General features: G+C 31.9%; 3 protein-coding genes and 1 long non-coding RNA gene across 4 annotated transcripts; 1 reads left to right on the top strand and 3 right to left on the bottom strand.

The window, feature by feature from the left end:
• Positions 1–141: 141 nt before the first annotated feature.
• On the bottom strand, positions 142–7,162 carry LOC115455086 (ufm1-specific protease 2). The gene is made up of 10 exons (XM_037441305.1): positions 7,029–7,162; positions 6,596–6,817; positions 5,958–6,185; positions 4,790–4,960; positions 3,459–3,558; positions 3,116–3,262; positions 2,707–2,829; positions 2,333–2,597; positions 1,717–1,970; positions 142–1,594 (listed from the first exon to the last, which is right to left on the bottom strand). Exons 1-10 carry the CDS (start codon positions 7,083–7,085, stop codon positions 1,383–1,385), a joined length of 1,779 nt encoding a protein of 592 aa, XP_037297202.1. The 5' UTR covers positions 7,086–7,162; the 3' UTR covers positions 142–1,382.
• An 808-nt stretch (positions 7,163–7,970) lies between these two features.
• On the bottom strand, positions 7,971–9,900 carry LOC115454322 (exosome complex component RRP43). The gene is made up of 5 exons (XM_030183063.2): positions 9,667–9,900; positions 9,414–9,588; positions 8,533–8,827; positions 8,319–8,448; positions 7,971–8,237 (listed from the first exon to the last, which is right to left on the bottom strand). Exons 1-5 carry the CDS (start codon positions 9,681–9,683, stop codon positions 8,006–8,008), a joined length of 849 nt encoding a protein of 282 aa, XP_030038923.2. The 5' UTR covers positions 9,684–9,900; the 3' UTR covers positions 7,971–8,005.
• Positions 9,901–10,487: 587 nt separating this feature from the next.
• Positions 10,488–12,326, top strand: LOC115452733 (60S ribosomal protein L31). The gene is made up of 3 exons (XM_030181332.1): positions 10,488–10,578; positions 10,720–10,949; positions 12,159–12,326. The coding sequence occupies exons 2-3, from the start codon at positions 10,726–10,728 to the stop codon at positions 12,307–12,309; spliced, it is 375 nt and encodes a 124-aa protein (XP_030037192.1). The 5' UTR covers positions 10,488–10,578; positions 10,720–10,725; the 3' UTR covers positions 12,310–12,326.
• A 634-nt stretch (positions 12,327–12,960) lies between these two features.
• Positions 12,961–14,790, bottom strand: LOC119190141. The gene is made up of 3 exons (XR_005112780.1): positions 14,668–14,790; positions 13,764–13,970; positions 12,961–13,222 (listed from the first exon to the last, which is right to left on the bottom strand). It is a non-coding gene; the product is annotated as an uncharacterized LOC119190141 (long non-coding RNA).
• Between the last annotated feature and the right edge of the window lie 1,904 nt (positions 14,791–16,694).

Genomic DNA, 16,694 nt, shown 5'->3' with positions numbered 1-16,694 from the left:
ACATGAAGTCAACTGCTGAACATAGGCCTTCCCTAAAGATTTCCGGACAGACCTGTCAAAAGCAGTCTGCATTCAGCGTGTCAAGATGCTCTTAAATATAAGCAATGACAGTCCAAGGAATTAATTTCGATAAAAAGACTCTTCAGTTAATTCATTTTTAATCGGTACAAAATATAACAATTCCATTTAACTTACATGCTTTTGATATTTTGTCATAATAATAAAATATATACGTAATATGAGACAAAGCAGATTAGAACAATTTAAAATACAACAATCATGACTACAGTAAACAAAACCAGTACAAGAAGTGCTTGTTCAACCAGTGTTTCTTTACTAACAGTAGTATGTGTACATATCCTCATACTTTGTGTTAGAAAGTAACCGCGCCCACTAATTTTATATAGACATCTTACTTCGACCCAGTAAATAACATAGCTTTCATTATTCTCCTTCAGTCTTACTCTATATCTCCGGGAATATTCAAATTTCTTTAGCAATACTTTTGATGTTACTTGTCGGAAATTAGTTTTTTTTTAGATAAATGTTAAATGCAAATAATAAAATATATTTCATTCATAAAATGCAGTTTTAAAATTAATATCTCACATCATACTATAAAAAAAAGTGCTTTTTAATGCAGACACTTTTTCACAAAACCTATTTTAAAAGTAACTAATCAAACTAAATATTCAGATGTACCAAATAATAATTATGCCGTTTCTAACGTAATATAAATATAGGATATGAGAATAATTTTTACGATTTACATATAAACGGCCCTGAGATGATCTCAATAGTGTTATGTTTGAGATAGTATAATATAAATAGCCCAGGGATTAAAATTATTCGCGTGAGTTCCTGTGTACAAAAAAAGAAAAATTTTATGTCCTAGACTTTTAATTTATTTTTCTGGAATGCTATTTTACTGCAGTTTTAATTATTATTGTTTTATTCTCTTCACCCTTAAATCGATGATATTCCGAAGTTTCCGTTTCGCCGTACCCGTATACTTTTCTAATCCCTAAACATTTTATAACACTCTAGATATTAATTAATCACATTATTAGAAATTAAATACACATTTGTCGGAATTGCATGGACACCTAATATGAGGAATAACCTGTATATGTACATTGTACGCCCATTTTTAGTTTCACACATCAACAAATTGCTATGAAAATCCCTCAATTACAAATTAGCGTAAATATTATGCAATAATATCTTTACCCGGCATCCCATACAAACTGGGCTAGATAAGATTGTCTAGTATGAGAAAGACCCAAAATAGCACTCATTTCTGTTGAATATGGCGTTTAATGTTCTTAAAATCATTTAAATAAAATTAATAAACGCGAATTGATTGGACAAATTATGCGCATTTAAATTGCGTATTTAGTTTGTGGCAAACACAGATTATAATGAACTGTCTTGTTCCAGAAATCTGAGTTTTTCCAGCCACACCAGCCCTTGTTTATAACTGTGGTTAGATCTTCAGCACCAGTGTAATGGGGGTCTAAAATAAGATATCTAATTTCGTTTGTCGCAGAATTGTGTTCAACGCCTAATATAGTGTGTGCCAAAACTCCGCCACCTGAAGAACAAAATTTAAAATTAATAACTTTAAAGGGCTTCTTCTTTGGACTTATAGTATGACGAGAAGAGATATTTGGTATTTTACGGCAGGTGCAAGTAAGGACTAAGAATAGATCTTACCAATCATAATAGGGCTTCCGTGTGTTTGGAAGTGGTGAATCAGCTCATGTATATAATTTTGCATATCTTTTCCTGTATTTGCAAATATTATCCTTGATTGCACGCCCAGAAGTGTTTCCAAACAAAACATAACTTCTGTCGATCCTATCCATTGCTTCGAACCTAAGAATGAAGACTGTTTGTCTCCAATCTTGACAAGGCACTGTTGTATGTCTCGTAAAGATGGTACTTCCACTGTAGTGTATCCCTGGAACCTGAAAATAAGTGATTATATTCCAATCCTGTACTATAATTCCTAGCCATTACCATTAGTGCAAGTGAATAAAGCAATAAAAGAAGTGTGGTAATTTTAGACACATAATTGCTGTTGATATATCTGAATTTTTCTTTGTTATTTTTACTTCCAGGTATTGCAGATTTTACAAATTGACTTATTTTAGTGCGTTATTCAAAAGAATGCTAGTAAATATAGCATGCCGTAAGTTTACCTATGTATGCAAAGATTATTTACTATTTTTTTTAATATTATTGGTTGGATCATCAGTTTGGCCTTTTAAGTATAACCAATTAATTGATATAATATAATCAAAATAAATAATAATAATAATAATAATACCTGAACCAAGAGAATATGGTTTGCATGGAGCGATACGCACAACCCCATCCATCATCATTAAAATTATCTTGCATGTAGTGATAGTAGGCATATCTTCCGCGCACCAAACTTGTTGTGACATCCATCTTTGACGGTGGCTGAGGTATAGCCTCGTGTGGATTTATTAAACGTCCATCATTAACGGTTAGGTACGTATTACCTCTGCGGAATACGGGCCTGTTTAACGACAAGCCTAATTGTTCGTGAAGTACCCGCCTTTCTTTTTCTGAAATGTGTTTGATTGATATTGATATAATGCTCCACTGAAAATCACACCATTGTCCAATATAAGTTATGTGATTGCAATACCTATAATTTTAGACTTTTACACTTACCCATACTTTCATCAGGTATCCCCTTTGGCACAATCCTGGTTATGAAATGACCAATTTCTTGTGGTAAAAAATGATAAGTTTCTGGCAAACGTAAGCCAGCACCGTCGCCAATACCTTCTTGGCCTATAACAAAAAAAATATATAATGTTATACCTTATAAGTATTGCATTTCATAATTAATATCAGTAAAGAGATGTTATAATGAATAAATCAAGGGTATTAGAGTAGCAAATGACACTTTCCATAAAGCATCATAATTAGTCCATAACTGGGGAGTACTGGTAACAATAAACCAATCAAAATACGTAATAACATAACAAAAAACCTCTACCCTGATTTTCATTATCCAAATAAAACCTTAGAGGGGAGAGCCAAGAACTATAATTAAAATAACATAAGTTTTACAAACCCAATTGTTCTATTAATACACTTTCTAACAACCGAAGTGACCTGCAGGCTGCTTCTACCATCACAGTATAAAGTTCCAGTAGCTTGGTATTCCTGTGTATTATCGCCAGAGAGTCTATACGCAGTGGCATACTAATGCAGTATGCAGCTAAAAAAAGACAAAGTTAGTTTAATAATTAATTTTCTTTATAAGGATCGCAATGGGTTGATAGCAATTTTTGTGAACTGATTGGATTAGTCGAATTTCTGCTTTCCACTTTTAGGGTCACAGTGTGAGATAGTTATGTTAATTAAAGAATAATAGTTAACTATTCACAGTTTCAATTAACATGGTTCCAACTTACGATTTCGTTGTGTTGTCATCATTTTTACAGCAGTTTTGACGAGTTTGTCTGATAGCATGTCCTTAGTTGTTTTTAAAACTAGGTTTACAGGTACTATTTCCTGTAAAAATAAAATCATCTTAAAAGTATATTTGATAATACCTTGTTGAGGTGTTATCAATTATATTATCTATACTATTATATAAAGCTGAAGAGTTTGTTTGTTTGTTTGTTTGTTTGAACGCGCTAATCTCAGGAACTACCAGTCCAAACTGAAAAATTCTTTTTGCGTTGGATAGCCCTTTGTCCGTGGAGTGCTATAGGCTATATATCATCACGCTATACCCAATAGGAGCGGAGCAGTAATGGCTAATCTCAGGAACTACCGGTCCAAACTGAAAAATTCTTTTGCGTTGGATAGCCCTTTGTTCGTGAATTGCTATGGGCTATATATCATCACGCTATACCCAATAGGAGCGGAGCAGTAATGGCTAATCTCAGGAACTACCGATTCGAACTGAAAAAATAATTTTGTGTTGAATAGCTCTTTGTTTGTGGAGTGCTCTAAGTTATATATCATCACGCTATGACCAATAGGAGCGGAGCAGTAATGGCTAATCTCAGGAACTACCAGTTTGAACTAAAAAAATCGTTTTGTGTTGGATAGCCCTTTATTTGTGGGGTGCTATAGGCTGTATATCATCACGCTATATACCAATAGGAGCGGAGCAGTAATGAAACATGTTGCAAATACGGGGATAATTTATTAGATTTAAGAGCTTCCGTTGCGTGCGCTGCGTAAACGGTTAAAGTTACGCAACAATGATGTATGACGGGATTGTTCCTCTTAAAACGTTCTAAAAAAATATATTATAAAACAAAGTCCCCTGCTGCATCCGTCTGCCTAAACATCTTAAACTCAAAAACTACCCAACGTATTAAGATGAACTTTGGTATGGAGACAGTTTGAAACCCTGGGAAGAACATAGGCTCCCGGGAAACTACTACTTTAATAATGGAAAACTTTAGCCTGAAAAACTTTATAACGCGGGCGGAGCCGCGAGCAAAAGCTAGTAGTTAATAAACTAACGAAAGTTTCAGCTCCTTTAGAATTGTATTATAGGTGCCCCACTCTTTCTAACCTTCTATCTCTCTCTCTCTCTCTCTTATGTGACGCAGACGAAGCTGCGCGGGTCAGCTAGTAGATCAATATACAAACATAGATTATGAACAGTCACTTCTATTTGTATCCATAACTGAGTGAGATTTGCTGCATGTTCTGCTTTTAGGCTAGATTTAACGATTTTTTTAAGAAAAGTATTTTTAAGAGTTATTGTTCATACAAAACTTACAATATTCACAGTCTGCTTCTTTTTTTTAGTGGATTGTTCAGGGTTCATTGAGTCCACAAGTTCTCCAATAGTACCCTCGGTGCTAGTGCCCGTTAAACCCACATCTGATGCAACACCAAATAAATATACTTGAGTACCATTTATATGGAATGATACTTGCCCTGATGCTATCTGAAAAATATTATAAAGTAGAAATGTGTCTTTATGCATCCTAAATTATAATTTTTTATTTTATACATAAATGAATCAAACAAGCCTCACACTTGATGGGATGCGATATGACTGCTTATAACCAGTTGCAAAATTAGCCAAACTTTGAACTACAAAGCACTGACTCACTGTGCTTGCTGAGACATTAATTGTCAGGTATTCAATATTGTTCAGTAGCAGGAATAGATTTTATTGTTGTACCTAACCAGCCACATTCTGAAACGACCACACTGAAAATGTTATTAGAAACCAAATTTGCATATTTTGCCAATTTCCCTTGGTTTTGGCGTATAATGCATAGAATCGTAGATTACTGAATTTTATCCCTATATTGTATGATATTACTTCTTGTTATGATAACAAGCAATAAGTGAAAAATTATGTTCTTTTGTTCCAGACCAAGCTTATTAAAGTGGTTATTTAAATAACTTAGGATTTGGAATTATCATAATGGCATAAGTGAACTTTTGTCATTCACAATAAGTGATAGCTTAGTACCCAAGTTTTTATAACACCGTTAAACCTAATATTTCGCCTGATAAAAACGTTCAACATGAGATGGAAGTGTGTTAGTCGCACTGAGTACTCAATACATACAATGCCACCAAGTCCAATTATGAGCATGAATAAAAATAAATTGTTCATTTATTTAATATGAATAATATGTTCTAATATTATTTTGGTACACACAAATTTTATATGGATTTTATATAAACATTATTATTAGTTTATTTTTCATTAATTGATTATGAATATTTTTGACATTTTTTATACATATTTTGTTAATTTGTCATTTATAACTTCATGAATATTTTGGAATTTTTAAGATGCATATGATATATACTATTACTATTACTATACTCAGGTGGTAGGTAACTTGCATGCAAGTGTGGCTGGTTTGGAAAATCTTTTAATTATTGAAACACATTAAAAAAAAAACATATAATTAATACTACACCTTTTTCCTTTTATTCTGCATGATATTTTTGACACCTGAGATTGTTGCTTCACAACTTAAAGGCAATACTGTATCCAAACGAACATGAAGAAACTGTGTCCACAACTCATCTGAACTAAGCACTTCATACTTTGTTTCTTCAAATTTGTCATGAACTAAGAAATGTGTCTTCATGTCTTTCTTCTCATTTACTATCATGACCAATGGATTATCAGTTATGTCTACATTCTGCAAAATAAGTTTTATTATTAACTTTTATTTACAAATGAAAGCTAAGTATTTGTTTATCTTGGTAACTAATTATTTATTTACTTATATATAATATTTTAATCATCTTAATAGAAATTACACAAAATAATGCAATATAATATATATTCATACACATTTTATACTTCAGTTAAAATTTCTATAATCATCTTTATGAATTCTACTAGTGAACAATTAAAATATTTTTTATCAGCCGCAACCACAACCTCTATTATATTCACGGCTCCTACCACTAAAGTAACAATTACTCTTAACAACCTTGTAGGTTAAACATAATTTTGGGAATAGTGGGCTCTTCAAAAAAAATTAAGTATTAAGTAAGAGCTTATCAGATTAGTATGAAATATAGTCTGATAATATTGTGTACCCACCTGCAAAATTTCCTTCACTGATGTTCCCATTGTCAGGGAGTCGCTGAATTTTACGACACCACATAATTCTATTTCGGCCGGCAAATTGAGCAAAAGTTGACTGTAAGTGTTCTTTTCATTTTCAAACAGTTCAATGCTAAGTCCAACCACAAGCAGCGTCCCATCGTACATTAGCCCGTAAAGACATCCTGTACTTACGTTTGTGTCTATCTTCGACAACCTCTAAAATTATATTTTAAAAAAGAAACTAATATTATAATAATCATTCGACTGGTACATTATGGTGATCTAAGTTGGTGACGTATAAGTATTTTATATCAATTGTTGATAGTAAAGTAATTATTTGCCTTAAAGGGCTCAATGTTATCAATGTTTGTATTACGTAAAATTAGCTTTTTAATATGAAATATATTAGTAAAAATAAAAAGTTTACCTCGATAACATAGCTTGATATTTTGAGACGTGGTGACATTTTAACTAATGTTACCATATAACACTGCTTTATACTTTTTGAAAAAATATCTATACCACGCAGTTTAGATTATCTATGGGAGCATATTGATCAGAATAAGACTCATTCCTATAGTTCTTTTTGTTCTTACACATTTTTTTTCTTTAAGGCCCCGCCCCGAGTAAACGGCCTTGAGCATTCTTTCCGATATTCATACTTTTACGCCGCACGAGTTACGGACAGGATTATGCAAAGAAATGCCAATATATATTTTTTTATTTTAGTCTACCAAAATATCAGTGTCGATTGCAAATTTAAAATGATGTATACTTTAGGGAGATGCACGAAAACAGTAATATTAAATGAGTCACGATTAGTAATATTATTTAATAGGAAATAAATGAAATAACATCTATTCATAATATTAAAAAAAATAATGAGATACAATATTTTTTTTCTATAATTATATAGATAATAGTTATCGAATTAAAATCTTAAACAAAATATGACTAGCACGCCCTTTTGCTGTGGGAAGGGCCCTAATAAACAATATTAAAGTTAATGAATTTACAGGAAATCGAAAATCATTGAGTTAGACTACTTCGATTACACTTCAAAATCACTATATTATCAATAATTCCATGAGGAAAGGAAAAGGTGGATAACATGGACATATAAACTCCCGGGGGTAATGAACCCATCTATTGCCATAAGGCGTAGACTGCGTAACGCCAATAACGAAAAAAAATCTAGATTAAAATTCCTTGAGAGTACCTATTACTCAATAAATTATTATTTGCATACTATTTTTTGTAGAAGTAAAAAGTACTCAATTGAGAATCTTAAGTTTACAGTGTTTATAAACTTTTTCTATTTATAAATCCTAAAAAGCGGTTGTTATTTGTTTTAATATTACAGTCAGAATGTTAAAAAACTTGTTTGGAATAAAACCAACTTAGTTATTTATTACTTTCATAGTCTTGTTTGCAAACATTTATAACATTTTCTACAATAGCAGATTTTTCTTTTGCAGTTTTTAGGGTTACATCTTGACAATCTGCTGATAAGTTACTACCACCAAATTTATGTGTACCACATAATAAACCATTGTTGTAACACACAATTAAACTTGCACCACTTCCTCCACACATCTCTTCTTCATAGGCAGTAGGATCAGCTAAAATGATGTTACTGTAAAAAATATTTTGTTAGACTATTAATAATTAATATTACAATAAGTTATGTGATTTAAAACACTGTAGTGTCTAATACCTTTGATTATGTTTGTACACAGCAAAGCTAGTGGCCACAGGAGTTCCAGAAACATTTAGTTTTTTTCTTACACTAGGATCCACTTTGATATCCTCAGTTTCAGCATCATATGTGACTGATGGTAAAGATACTGGAAAATAAATAAATAATAACTTTTAATATAGTTGGCTTTGAGGTGTTTTTATAAAACTAATTATTGTAATGAAGTTCTTACATGTTTTTAAACTTGTTATTAAAGTCATTATGCAAGCATCAACCAAGCTCCCATCGTTATCTATGCAGACCATGTCGCAATACAACACCCACGCAAGTTTATCAGGAACAATACACAAGTCTTTTAAATCAATACATTTTGAATTGATTAATATATCAGATACTATTTTACTTGTCACTTGGGCATGGTCTGAAGGTGGCCCTGGTTTGCTCTTAGATGAACATAATGGAGGCAATTCTACATTTGTTACTAGGAATCCTATGTCAGGTTGTTCTGCTTTTGGTGTAGCTAGTTCCTAAAAAAATAAGAAAGCTTTTGAATGACAATAACTACAGAAAATATTTTTTACAGGACCGGTATTCCATTGTGGAGTTTGGTGATTAATTATTTAGAATTTTCAAATAAAATCTTTATCATATCATAGTTATGTATATATGTTATTCCTTCAATAATTTACATAAGTACTTAAATCTTGTGTTATTTATAAAATAAGGTTATTTAGTAGTAGTTGCGCCTCTGCATACCCCGTCGGCGATAAATGCGTGATGTTATGCATGTATTTAGTAGTAGTAGTAAATAAATTCACTAATTTTATCTTTCTGTGATACCACAGTGTATGTTCTAGTCATGGGATATTAATACCTTGTGTATGAAACCATAAGTACTCTTAGTTTTTATCAAAATATGGCATAGATAAACCCTGGTGACTTTTTGTGTACAAATATTAATTTTTCGATTCATTAACTTACGGTGGCTTGGGTATTGAGTTTCGCTATCAGAGGGTGATTCATTTTTATATGCATTGTTCTTATTAAAAATATGTAAAAAAGGACTTTAAAAATAAAGAGGATAAATTTATAGAATATACGAATGTTAATTACCAATTGAATTCCGCAGATTACTGTGGTATTACCACATTTTACCACTGCTGAAGCCTCCGCTGTTTTAATTGAATTAACGTTCAGTTTAATATTACGATGCTCATTAAATGCCCGGCCATCTGGGCGAATATTAAGTGATATGTAATCATTAAAGTGTTTTACAGGATGTATTAATCTGAAAAACGCTTTTTTTGTTAATAAAAATATTGTAATTGTAAATAATTATTATATGCATAGAGAAGCAGGTACTGACTTGTATACTTCAGCCATTGATAAAGTTCGCGTTTCTAGTGATATTTCTGAATGTCAGGGAAAAGTTTTCATAATGTTAGTATTGATTTGTTGTAATTAAATTGTATTGGTATAATTTAATAACCTCACTTGAAACTTCGAAACATAGACCTGATAGCAGTGTTGCCAGGGCCCTTGAGTCGTAAGTTACGTTTTGTTTCCTGAAATGTTACATTTTTGCTGCAAAAGTTACATTATTGTTTTTTTTTTTAATTTACACATTTTTGGGCAAGCATTTTTGTAGCAGCGAAACCGCGGAGACTAGCGAAGTAGGAAATGTGCGCGCGCACACTCAAGCAAAATCAAGTTTTAATATATGCAAGATATGTTTCATTTTGTCATGGCGAGCCATCTCTAAGTGTGATATGGAGTGAAACACTTTTTAGACCCGCCAGTTTTAGGTGTGTTCAATTTGGATGCTTTGAATAGAAATGCGTTCGTAAACTGTTTACAATAAAAATGTTGTATTACAAAACTCGTTGTTCTCAAAAGTTACGAAAATTGCCTTAAATATAAAAATTACTTACATGTTACGCGAGGGGGTCAAAAGTAACGAAAAATGTAAGAAATGTAACCTTCTGGCAACACTGCTTCAAATGTCAACATGAGCAAAACAAATCACAGACTATATTGAATGTACCGTGAATGATTAAGAAATAAATATGAACTATGACGATAAAAGTAAACATTACCTATTTTTTGCGCTATAATTATTTTCTCTAATTTATTTATTTAGTTTTATTTGACTCAATTTTATTTTAAATTAAAACAGTTAATTAAAAATTCTGATCTGGCAACACTAGTTGGCACGTTAGTTTGACAGTTGATTTTGACAGTTCTTTCATAAACCGATTTTGGTACACGGAACTCCAAGGTGTGTGTATTTCCTAATAAATCTAAAATAATCAAGTACAAACTATGTTCGATTGCATATTATTGTGTGGAATCAAAGTGTCTGTAAGCCCTACAGATTTCCGGCGCGCGTATTTTTGTCAATTTCGTTATATTATTTCAGATCGCAATGGCTAAACCCAAAGGCGAGAGGAAAGGCAAATCTGCCATAAACGAAGTTGTGACTCGTGAATACACAGTGAACTTACACAAGCGCCTTCATGGTGTAGGATTCAAGAAACGCGCTCCCCGCGCCATCAAGGAGATCAGGAAATTCGCTGAAAAACAAATGGGCACCCCAGACGTCAGGGTCGACACTCGCCTAAACAAATACCTGTGGTCTAAGGGAGTCAGGTAATTATCCTACAAGGCTCTATTTGTGAACAGAATGTGCAATATGGTAAATTGGAAATCTTGTTTTGTTCCGACCAAATAAACTTAGAGGTTATAAAACAACACATCAATATTTCGTGTAGTAGGCAATTGATATGGAAGTGTTAGATTATTATATATTTTTCATATCTTAATATTTTCATTTAGATTAGAAGCATAATAAAGAATATTTACTATTTCGCTGTGTCGTATTGTCAGTGTTTGTTTCGGATTTATTGCTGTAGATAAACATTACACCAACAAACTGACCACTATATTGTACCCGTGCTTGTTAAACTATTTCATGACAAAATCTATTATGAAACAATTGCTATGGAATAACTTTAGACATTTTGGAATTGTCAGAGGTCTTTGTATTCAGGACTGATAACCTGTGGCATGATTAAAACATGGCTAAACCATGTTATGTTACATACTTGCAATTTATTACTTTCTTTATGGGTGCATGTTATGTTGAAAGTATAAATATTTCCTTACTATGTAATATTACAAGTACTATTATATTATTAGTATAGTGATTATTGGAAATAACTTATTGGCAATATATCAAAGTACATAAGTAGTTTCTTCATTAATTTGTATATCAAAGAAATCTGTTTGTTTATTAACACTTTACTGTACATCAAAGTAAGGAAAAATAACCCAAAATAAAACTAAGATGTTAAAAACGCAGTACAATAGGGGTCTTATTGCATTCCATGATTTCTTTCAGACAACTTTTCAGTGGACTGGAAATGATAACAAGTTTATTAAATGTAATTTACTGTTCTTTTTGATAATGGAACATTTTAAAATGTATTTTGAATTAATAAATAGTAACTTGTAATATTATATCATAGTACAATTATTGTTTACTATCTTTCATTTAAAATTTATGTCTGTAAAATTATAATTAATCTATAAACTATTAGTACCTGTCTTATTTGGTTATAATTTAGGTATCCAAGAAGTAATAAAAATAGTTCGTAGAATTAAATCAGATCAAAAGCTCTAAATATTCATTGAAAGCTCCTATCATTACAGCATTAAATATTCCTTTATGTAGTTTAAATGTGCAACATTTTTGTAATATGATTTCATAAAACAGCCTACATATCTATTTAATACCCTTTTTAATTGTAAGTTCTTTTATTAATAATTATGTACAATTTTTTTTTTAATTCTTTTCAGGAATGTCCCATTCCGAGTACGTGTAAGGTTATCCCGCAGACGCAATGATGATGAAGACTCAGCCCACAAGCTGTTCACTCTCGTCACATATGTGCCTGTTGCATCCATCAAGGGCCTGCAGACAGAAAATGTTGACGCTAGCCAAGAATAAACATTTATATTAAGCAATTTATGTGTTTTGATTTTGGTATTTGTATGAATTCAATATAATGCTGCATATTTAAAATCAATAGTATGGGTGCATAATACACAATATAAGAGATTTCAAATTTATAATGACAATTATTCAGCTGCTGTTCCATATTCAAAGAATGAAGAATTTGATTGTATACAAAGATCTAACCACTTTGGCTTGGAGAGTGTATTTGGGATTTAAGTTGGTAGCATAAACATTGCGTGCATGTAAACGAATAGTATATAGAACAATTGTTACGCGCCGCTATCCTAGCCGATGACATCGGGCGTTTCCGGAAGTATCCGGCTGCGCGGGCAGGCTGGCAGAAGAGAAGATATGTCACGCGGCGACTATTCGATTATTATTCTCTCTGGCTGGACGTTGTCAAAAGAATGTCTAAAATTGTATTCTGTAATTATTTTGCTAATATAATGTTTACTGTAAAAAGAGCGTTTTACACAATGTTTGGCAAAATTTATGAGAATCTGCAGAAATCTTTTTTGATGTTTTGTATTATCTATAGATTGTAGAGTAATGCTCAATCATTATTTTCTTCATACAAATACTTGTGCATTTCTTTATGATTTGTGTTATCTAATAGTTACGACTTCGAGGTAAGTACGGAACAAAAAAAACTATTAGAAAAAATCTTTGTTTATATTTTCTTTATTCTTAAAGAATTTAGTGTAGCTGATGTACTGATCAATTATGGAATTATGTCAATATTTGTTAGAAATATTGTATGTTTCCAGTATTAAGATGGCAAACAAATTATCATGCGATAATATGCGAGAGTTACACTAGTAAAGGGATTATCTATGTAAAAGAGTATGTATAGGTACATAAGTGGTGCTACTTCCTACCTCTTTAGGCATAAAAGCGTGAGTTTCTGAAATAAAAAAAAAAACATAATATAGTAAAATAAAAAATTATATGCGAATATGAAGAATACACAAAAAACTTGGTATCTACGTAATTGGCGCATTTTGGAAACCAAGAAAACTTGCATAAGATGTGTTCCGAAATCACAAAAATATACTAGATTCAGAAGTTCTGATCTTAAAGAGAGAAGTAAAATGACGATTAGGTGTAAAATCACAGGTTTCAATTTTTATTGATGGTTGAGTAGCTTGGTGTCTCCTCAACGTGAGTTCTAAGCAGATGAATGGTCCGCGTGAAATTATTTAACCGATTTGTTTAGCTTGGTTTAGATCTCTGAGACTTAGTATGTCGCCTCTGGTTACAATGGCCTTTGGCCGCTATGTTATGTTCTCAGAAACTCGTCACTTGACACTATCTGCATTGTACACCATTCTTACGTAGTATTTTACTTGCTTTATGCCATTTTCCATCATCTGCAGTATGGTACTCAGCCATGGCCTAAAAAATGCATTTATAAATGTTATCTTACTATAAAATTATTAGCTTACCTCATAATATATAACATTAGTCATAGTCCTTAATCCCTCCCTGGTTTACTCTTTTCTGTCCTAACATACTATCCTGCTGCATTGCCCGTAGATGACAATAGACGCATTGCTTTGGATCCGGACATCTTCGAAGACGAGGGCTCTTCACTTTAGGCTATCTGTCGTTAAGTAATTTTTGCGCAGTACCGTAGAATCTGAGTACATTGTCTAACAAATATGATTTTTCTCAGCACGATATATTTTAGATATCCAAGAAAATTACATAGAAATATTTTTATTTTTAATTTAAATCTAACCCGAGCAAAAGGCCTTGAGCATTCGATCCACACATTTTCGGCGCACGAGTTACAGAAGGAATATACAAAAATTAACGAAAAATTCAATTAAAACAAATCTTCGGTCATTTTCAAAGTTTTTAAAGTACCAATATATTCCTGATTAAATTCTATATTCAATATTGTTGGTTGCAAAAAAGAATGTGTACTTTCTTTAGGAGGAATCAACAATTTTAGTGGCACTTTTGCTTTGAAATAAATGACACAATATTCACATTATACAACATTTTAAAGTACCAAAGCTAAGGTAAAATATTCTAGAAATATGATGCTTAGTTTTTTTTGTCAATATGTTTTATAAATTTCGACTAGATAGATTCTAAAAATATGGTTAGCGCACCGTTTTGATGGATCACCTTAAGTTACAATATTAGAAGATATAGATATAGCTACAGTACATTAGAAATCGTTCTATATCGTAAAAAAAAAATGCTTAACCCACTTGTTACTTGCAATAGAACGGAACAACGAAAATTAACATTAAATTGGGTATAATTATTGCATATCCCGTGCTAAATGTTTATCATAATAAGTATAAGAAAATATGACAATGGGCAATATCGACTTACCCTCTCCGAACCCCTGTACGACTGCCCAATGCCCACACAATTTTTAGAGTCAGGATTGGCACTTCGACATTACATAAATCCTAACTGAGATTAATAAGTACCCATATGTTCTATTGTTATTATTATTATAAACGCTGAAAACGCTAAACTGATGTGGATGAAATTTGCACACGGATAAATTATTTTGGACATCTGACTTTATCCCGTATTTTTTTCCGTAGGAAATATTTTTTTTTTTATTATCAGATCAAATTAAAAATCTGATACTTAATATAGGTAGTGCTGATGTTGTACATAGGTAGTACATGTCGCTATTGATGACTATAGTGATTTAGAGACTTTTGTAGCGATAAAGACTTTTCACGCGGGTGAAGCCGCGAGCTATACCTACCTAGTTTTTTATATTTAACTATTTTATGGGTCGCAATTAAGGACCAGGAACGCTTTTTTAACGTAGGAATAAATTGTTTTAATTTTTATTTATTTATGAATAAACAAGAATTACATAATTAAAGTCAATGCATAGACAGAACTTGATATCAAGTTGCAGAAAAGTTTGTATTGGTTTGTGATGAATTTAATAAATAATATTGTGTTAATTTTCATTTATGTGTTTGTTACTAGAATGTAATTTTATGATTAAAAAAAGTATAAGTTGACTTTAGCACACCTAATGTAAAATAAGTGATCGACTAAGTAGAAATTTTCATACATAATTAATGTGTTTATATATATATACATAGGTATGTGTAAGTTTTAATTGATTATGTTATCCGACAAAAATCTAATAAAATCAATCGTATTATTTTAAAGTTCATAAATAACAATTTTTGGTTATGATATGTTTTGATTCCTTGGGTCTTCCTCTTGTATAAACCTTAAATATCAAGATAAGTTTGATAATTGCGAAGTTATGACTTATTGAAAAATGAAGAAAACTTAAAAAAAAGTACAAACATTTTTGCTCGTATTATTATTTTTTTTTTTATATGAATTGTAGTTTACTGATATTAATGTACATTCGTTTTGTACAAGCAAATAACAGTAACAATACAATGCTGCAATGTAGCCAGATATTGAAAAATATTATTTTGAAATTATTCAACATTGATCCAAAAATGCAAGAATTTGGGTGATGTCGTATGGTTTTACGATATTTATGAATTAGGCACTATTCATTTACTGAAGACTATATTAATGACTAATTATAATTTTTAGTAACAAATTCTCGAACCTAAATCACACTACACATTTAAGTCTCGATGTGCATCTTAGTACTCTATACTTAATATCCAAAATGGCAGCGCGTATGTATATTTACGATGTTACGTATGGGGAGGTCGTGGCGTGGCTAAGACGCGCGTACCTACACTAGTCAGCCGCAACGCTAAGCCTGCGGTTCACTTCCATTAGTACGGCTAAACCCATTACGGAGACATCTCTCGTCTTACCTTTACCGTCTAACCGAGTTTTAATCATTTCTCATCTATGTACGTAAACATATTATTGATTATTGCGTATTCTAATTTGATACGACTTATGTATGTAACGATAGTAGACTAGATGTCTATCTATTTTCATGTCTGAAATTAAAATTTGTTTTCAATTATTTTATGTTTCTTGCAAGCACTTGCGACTTTTGATTAGTTTATACTTATGTATATACTAGCTTTCGCCCGCAGCTTCGCCCGCGTGGATTTCGGACTTCAAAAATGGAGGAGGTGCTCAATTTGTTGGGATGTTTTTTTAATGTATGGTGGTATGCAGGTGGTCCGATTGTCCGGTCAGGGTCTGATGATGGGATCCTGGTGAAATCGAAAACCATTAAGGTTGCACACGCGACGGAAGCTTAAAAATGGAGTAACTTCTCCCGTTTTCCCAACATTTCCCTTCACTGCTCTGCTCCTATTAATTCTAGCGTGATGAAAAGTATACTATAACCAGCTCAGGAGTATGAAAAATAATTGTACCAAGTTTCGTTAAAATCCGTCGAGTAGTTTTTGTTTCTATAACGGTTATACAGACAG

The sequence above is a fragment of the Manduca sexta genome, chromosome 22, assembly GCF_014839805.1.
Source record: "Manduca sexta isolate Smith_Timp_Sample1 chromosome 22, JHU_Msex_v1.0, whole genome shotgun sequence".
Taxonomy (NCBI): Eukaryota; Metazoa; Arthropoda; class Insecta; order Lepidoptera; family Sphingidae; genus Manduca; species Manduca sexta.
Note: the sequence above shows the minus strand (reverse complement) of the source record. Positions and strands in the feature narration are given on the sequence as shown.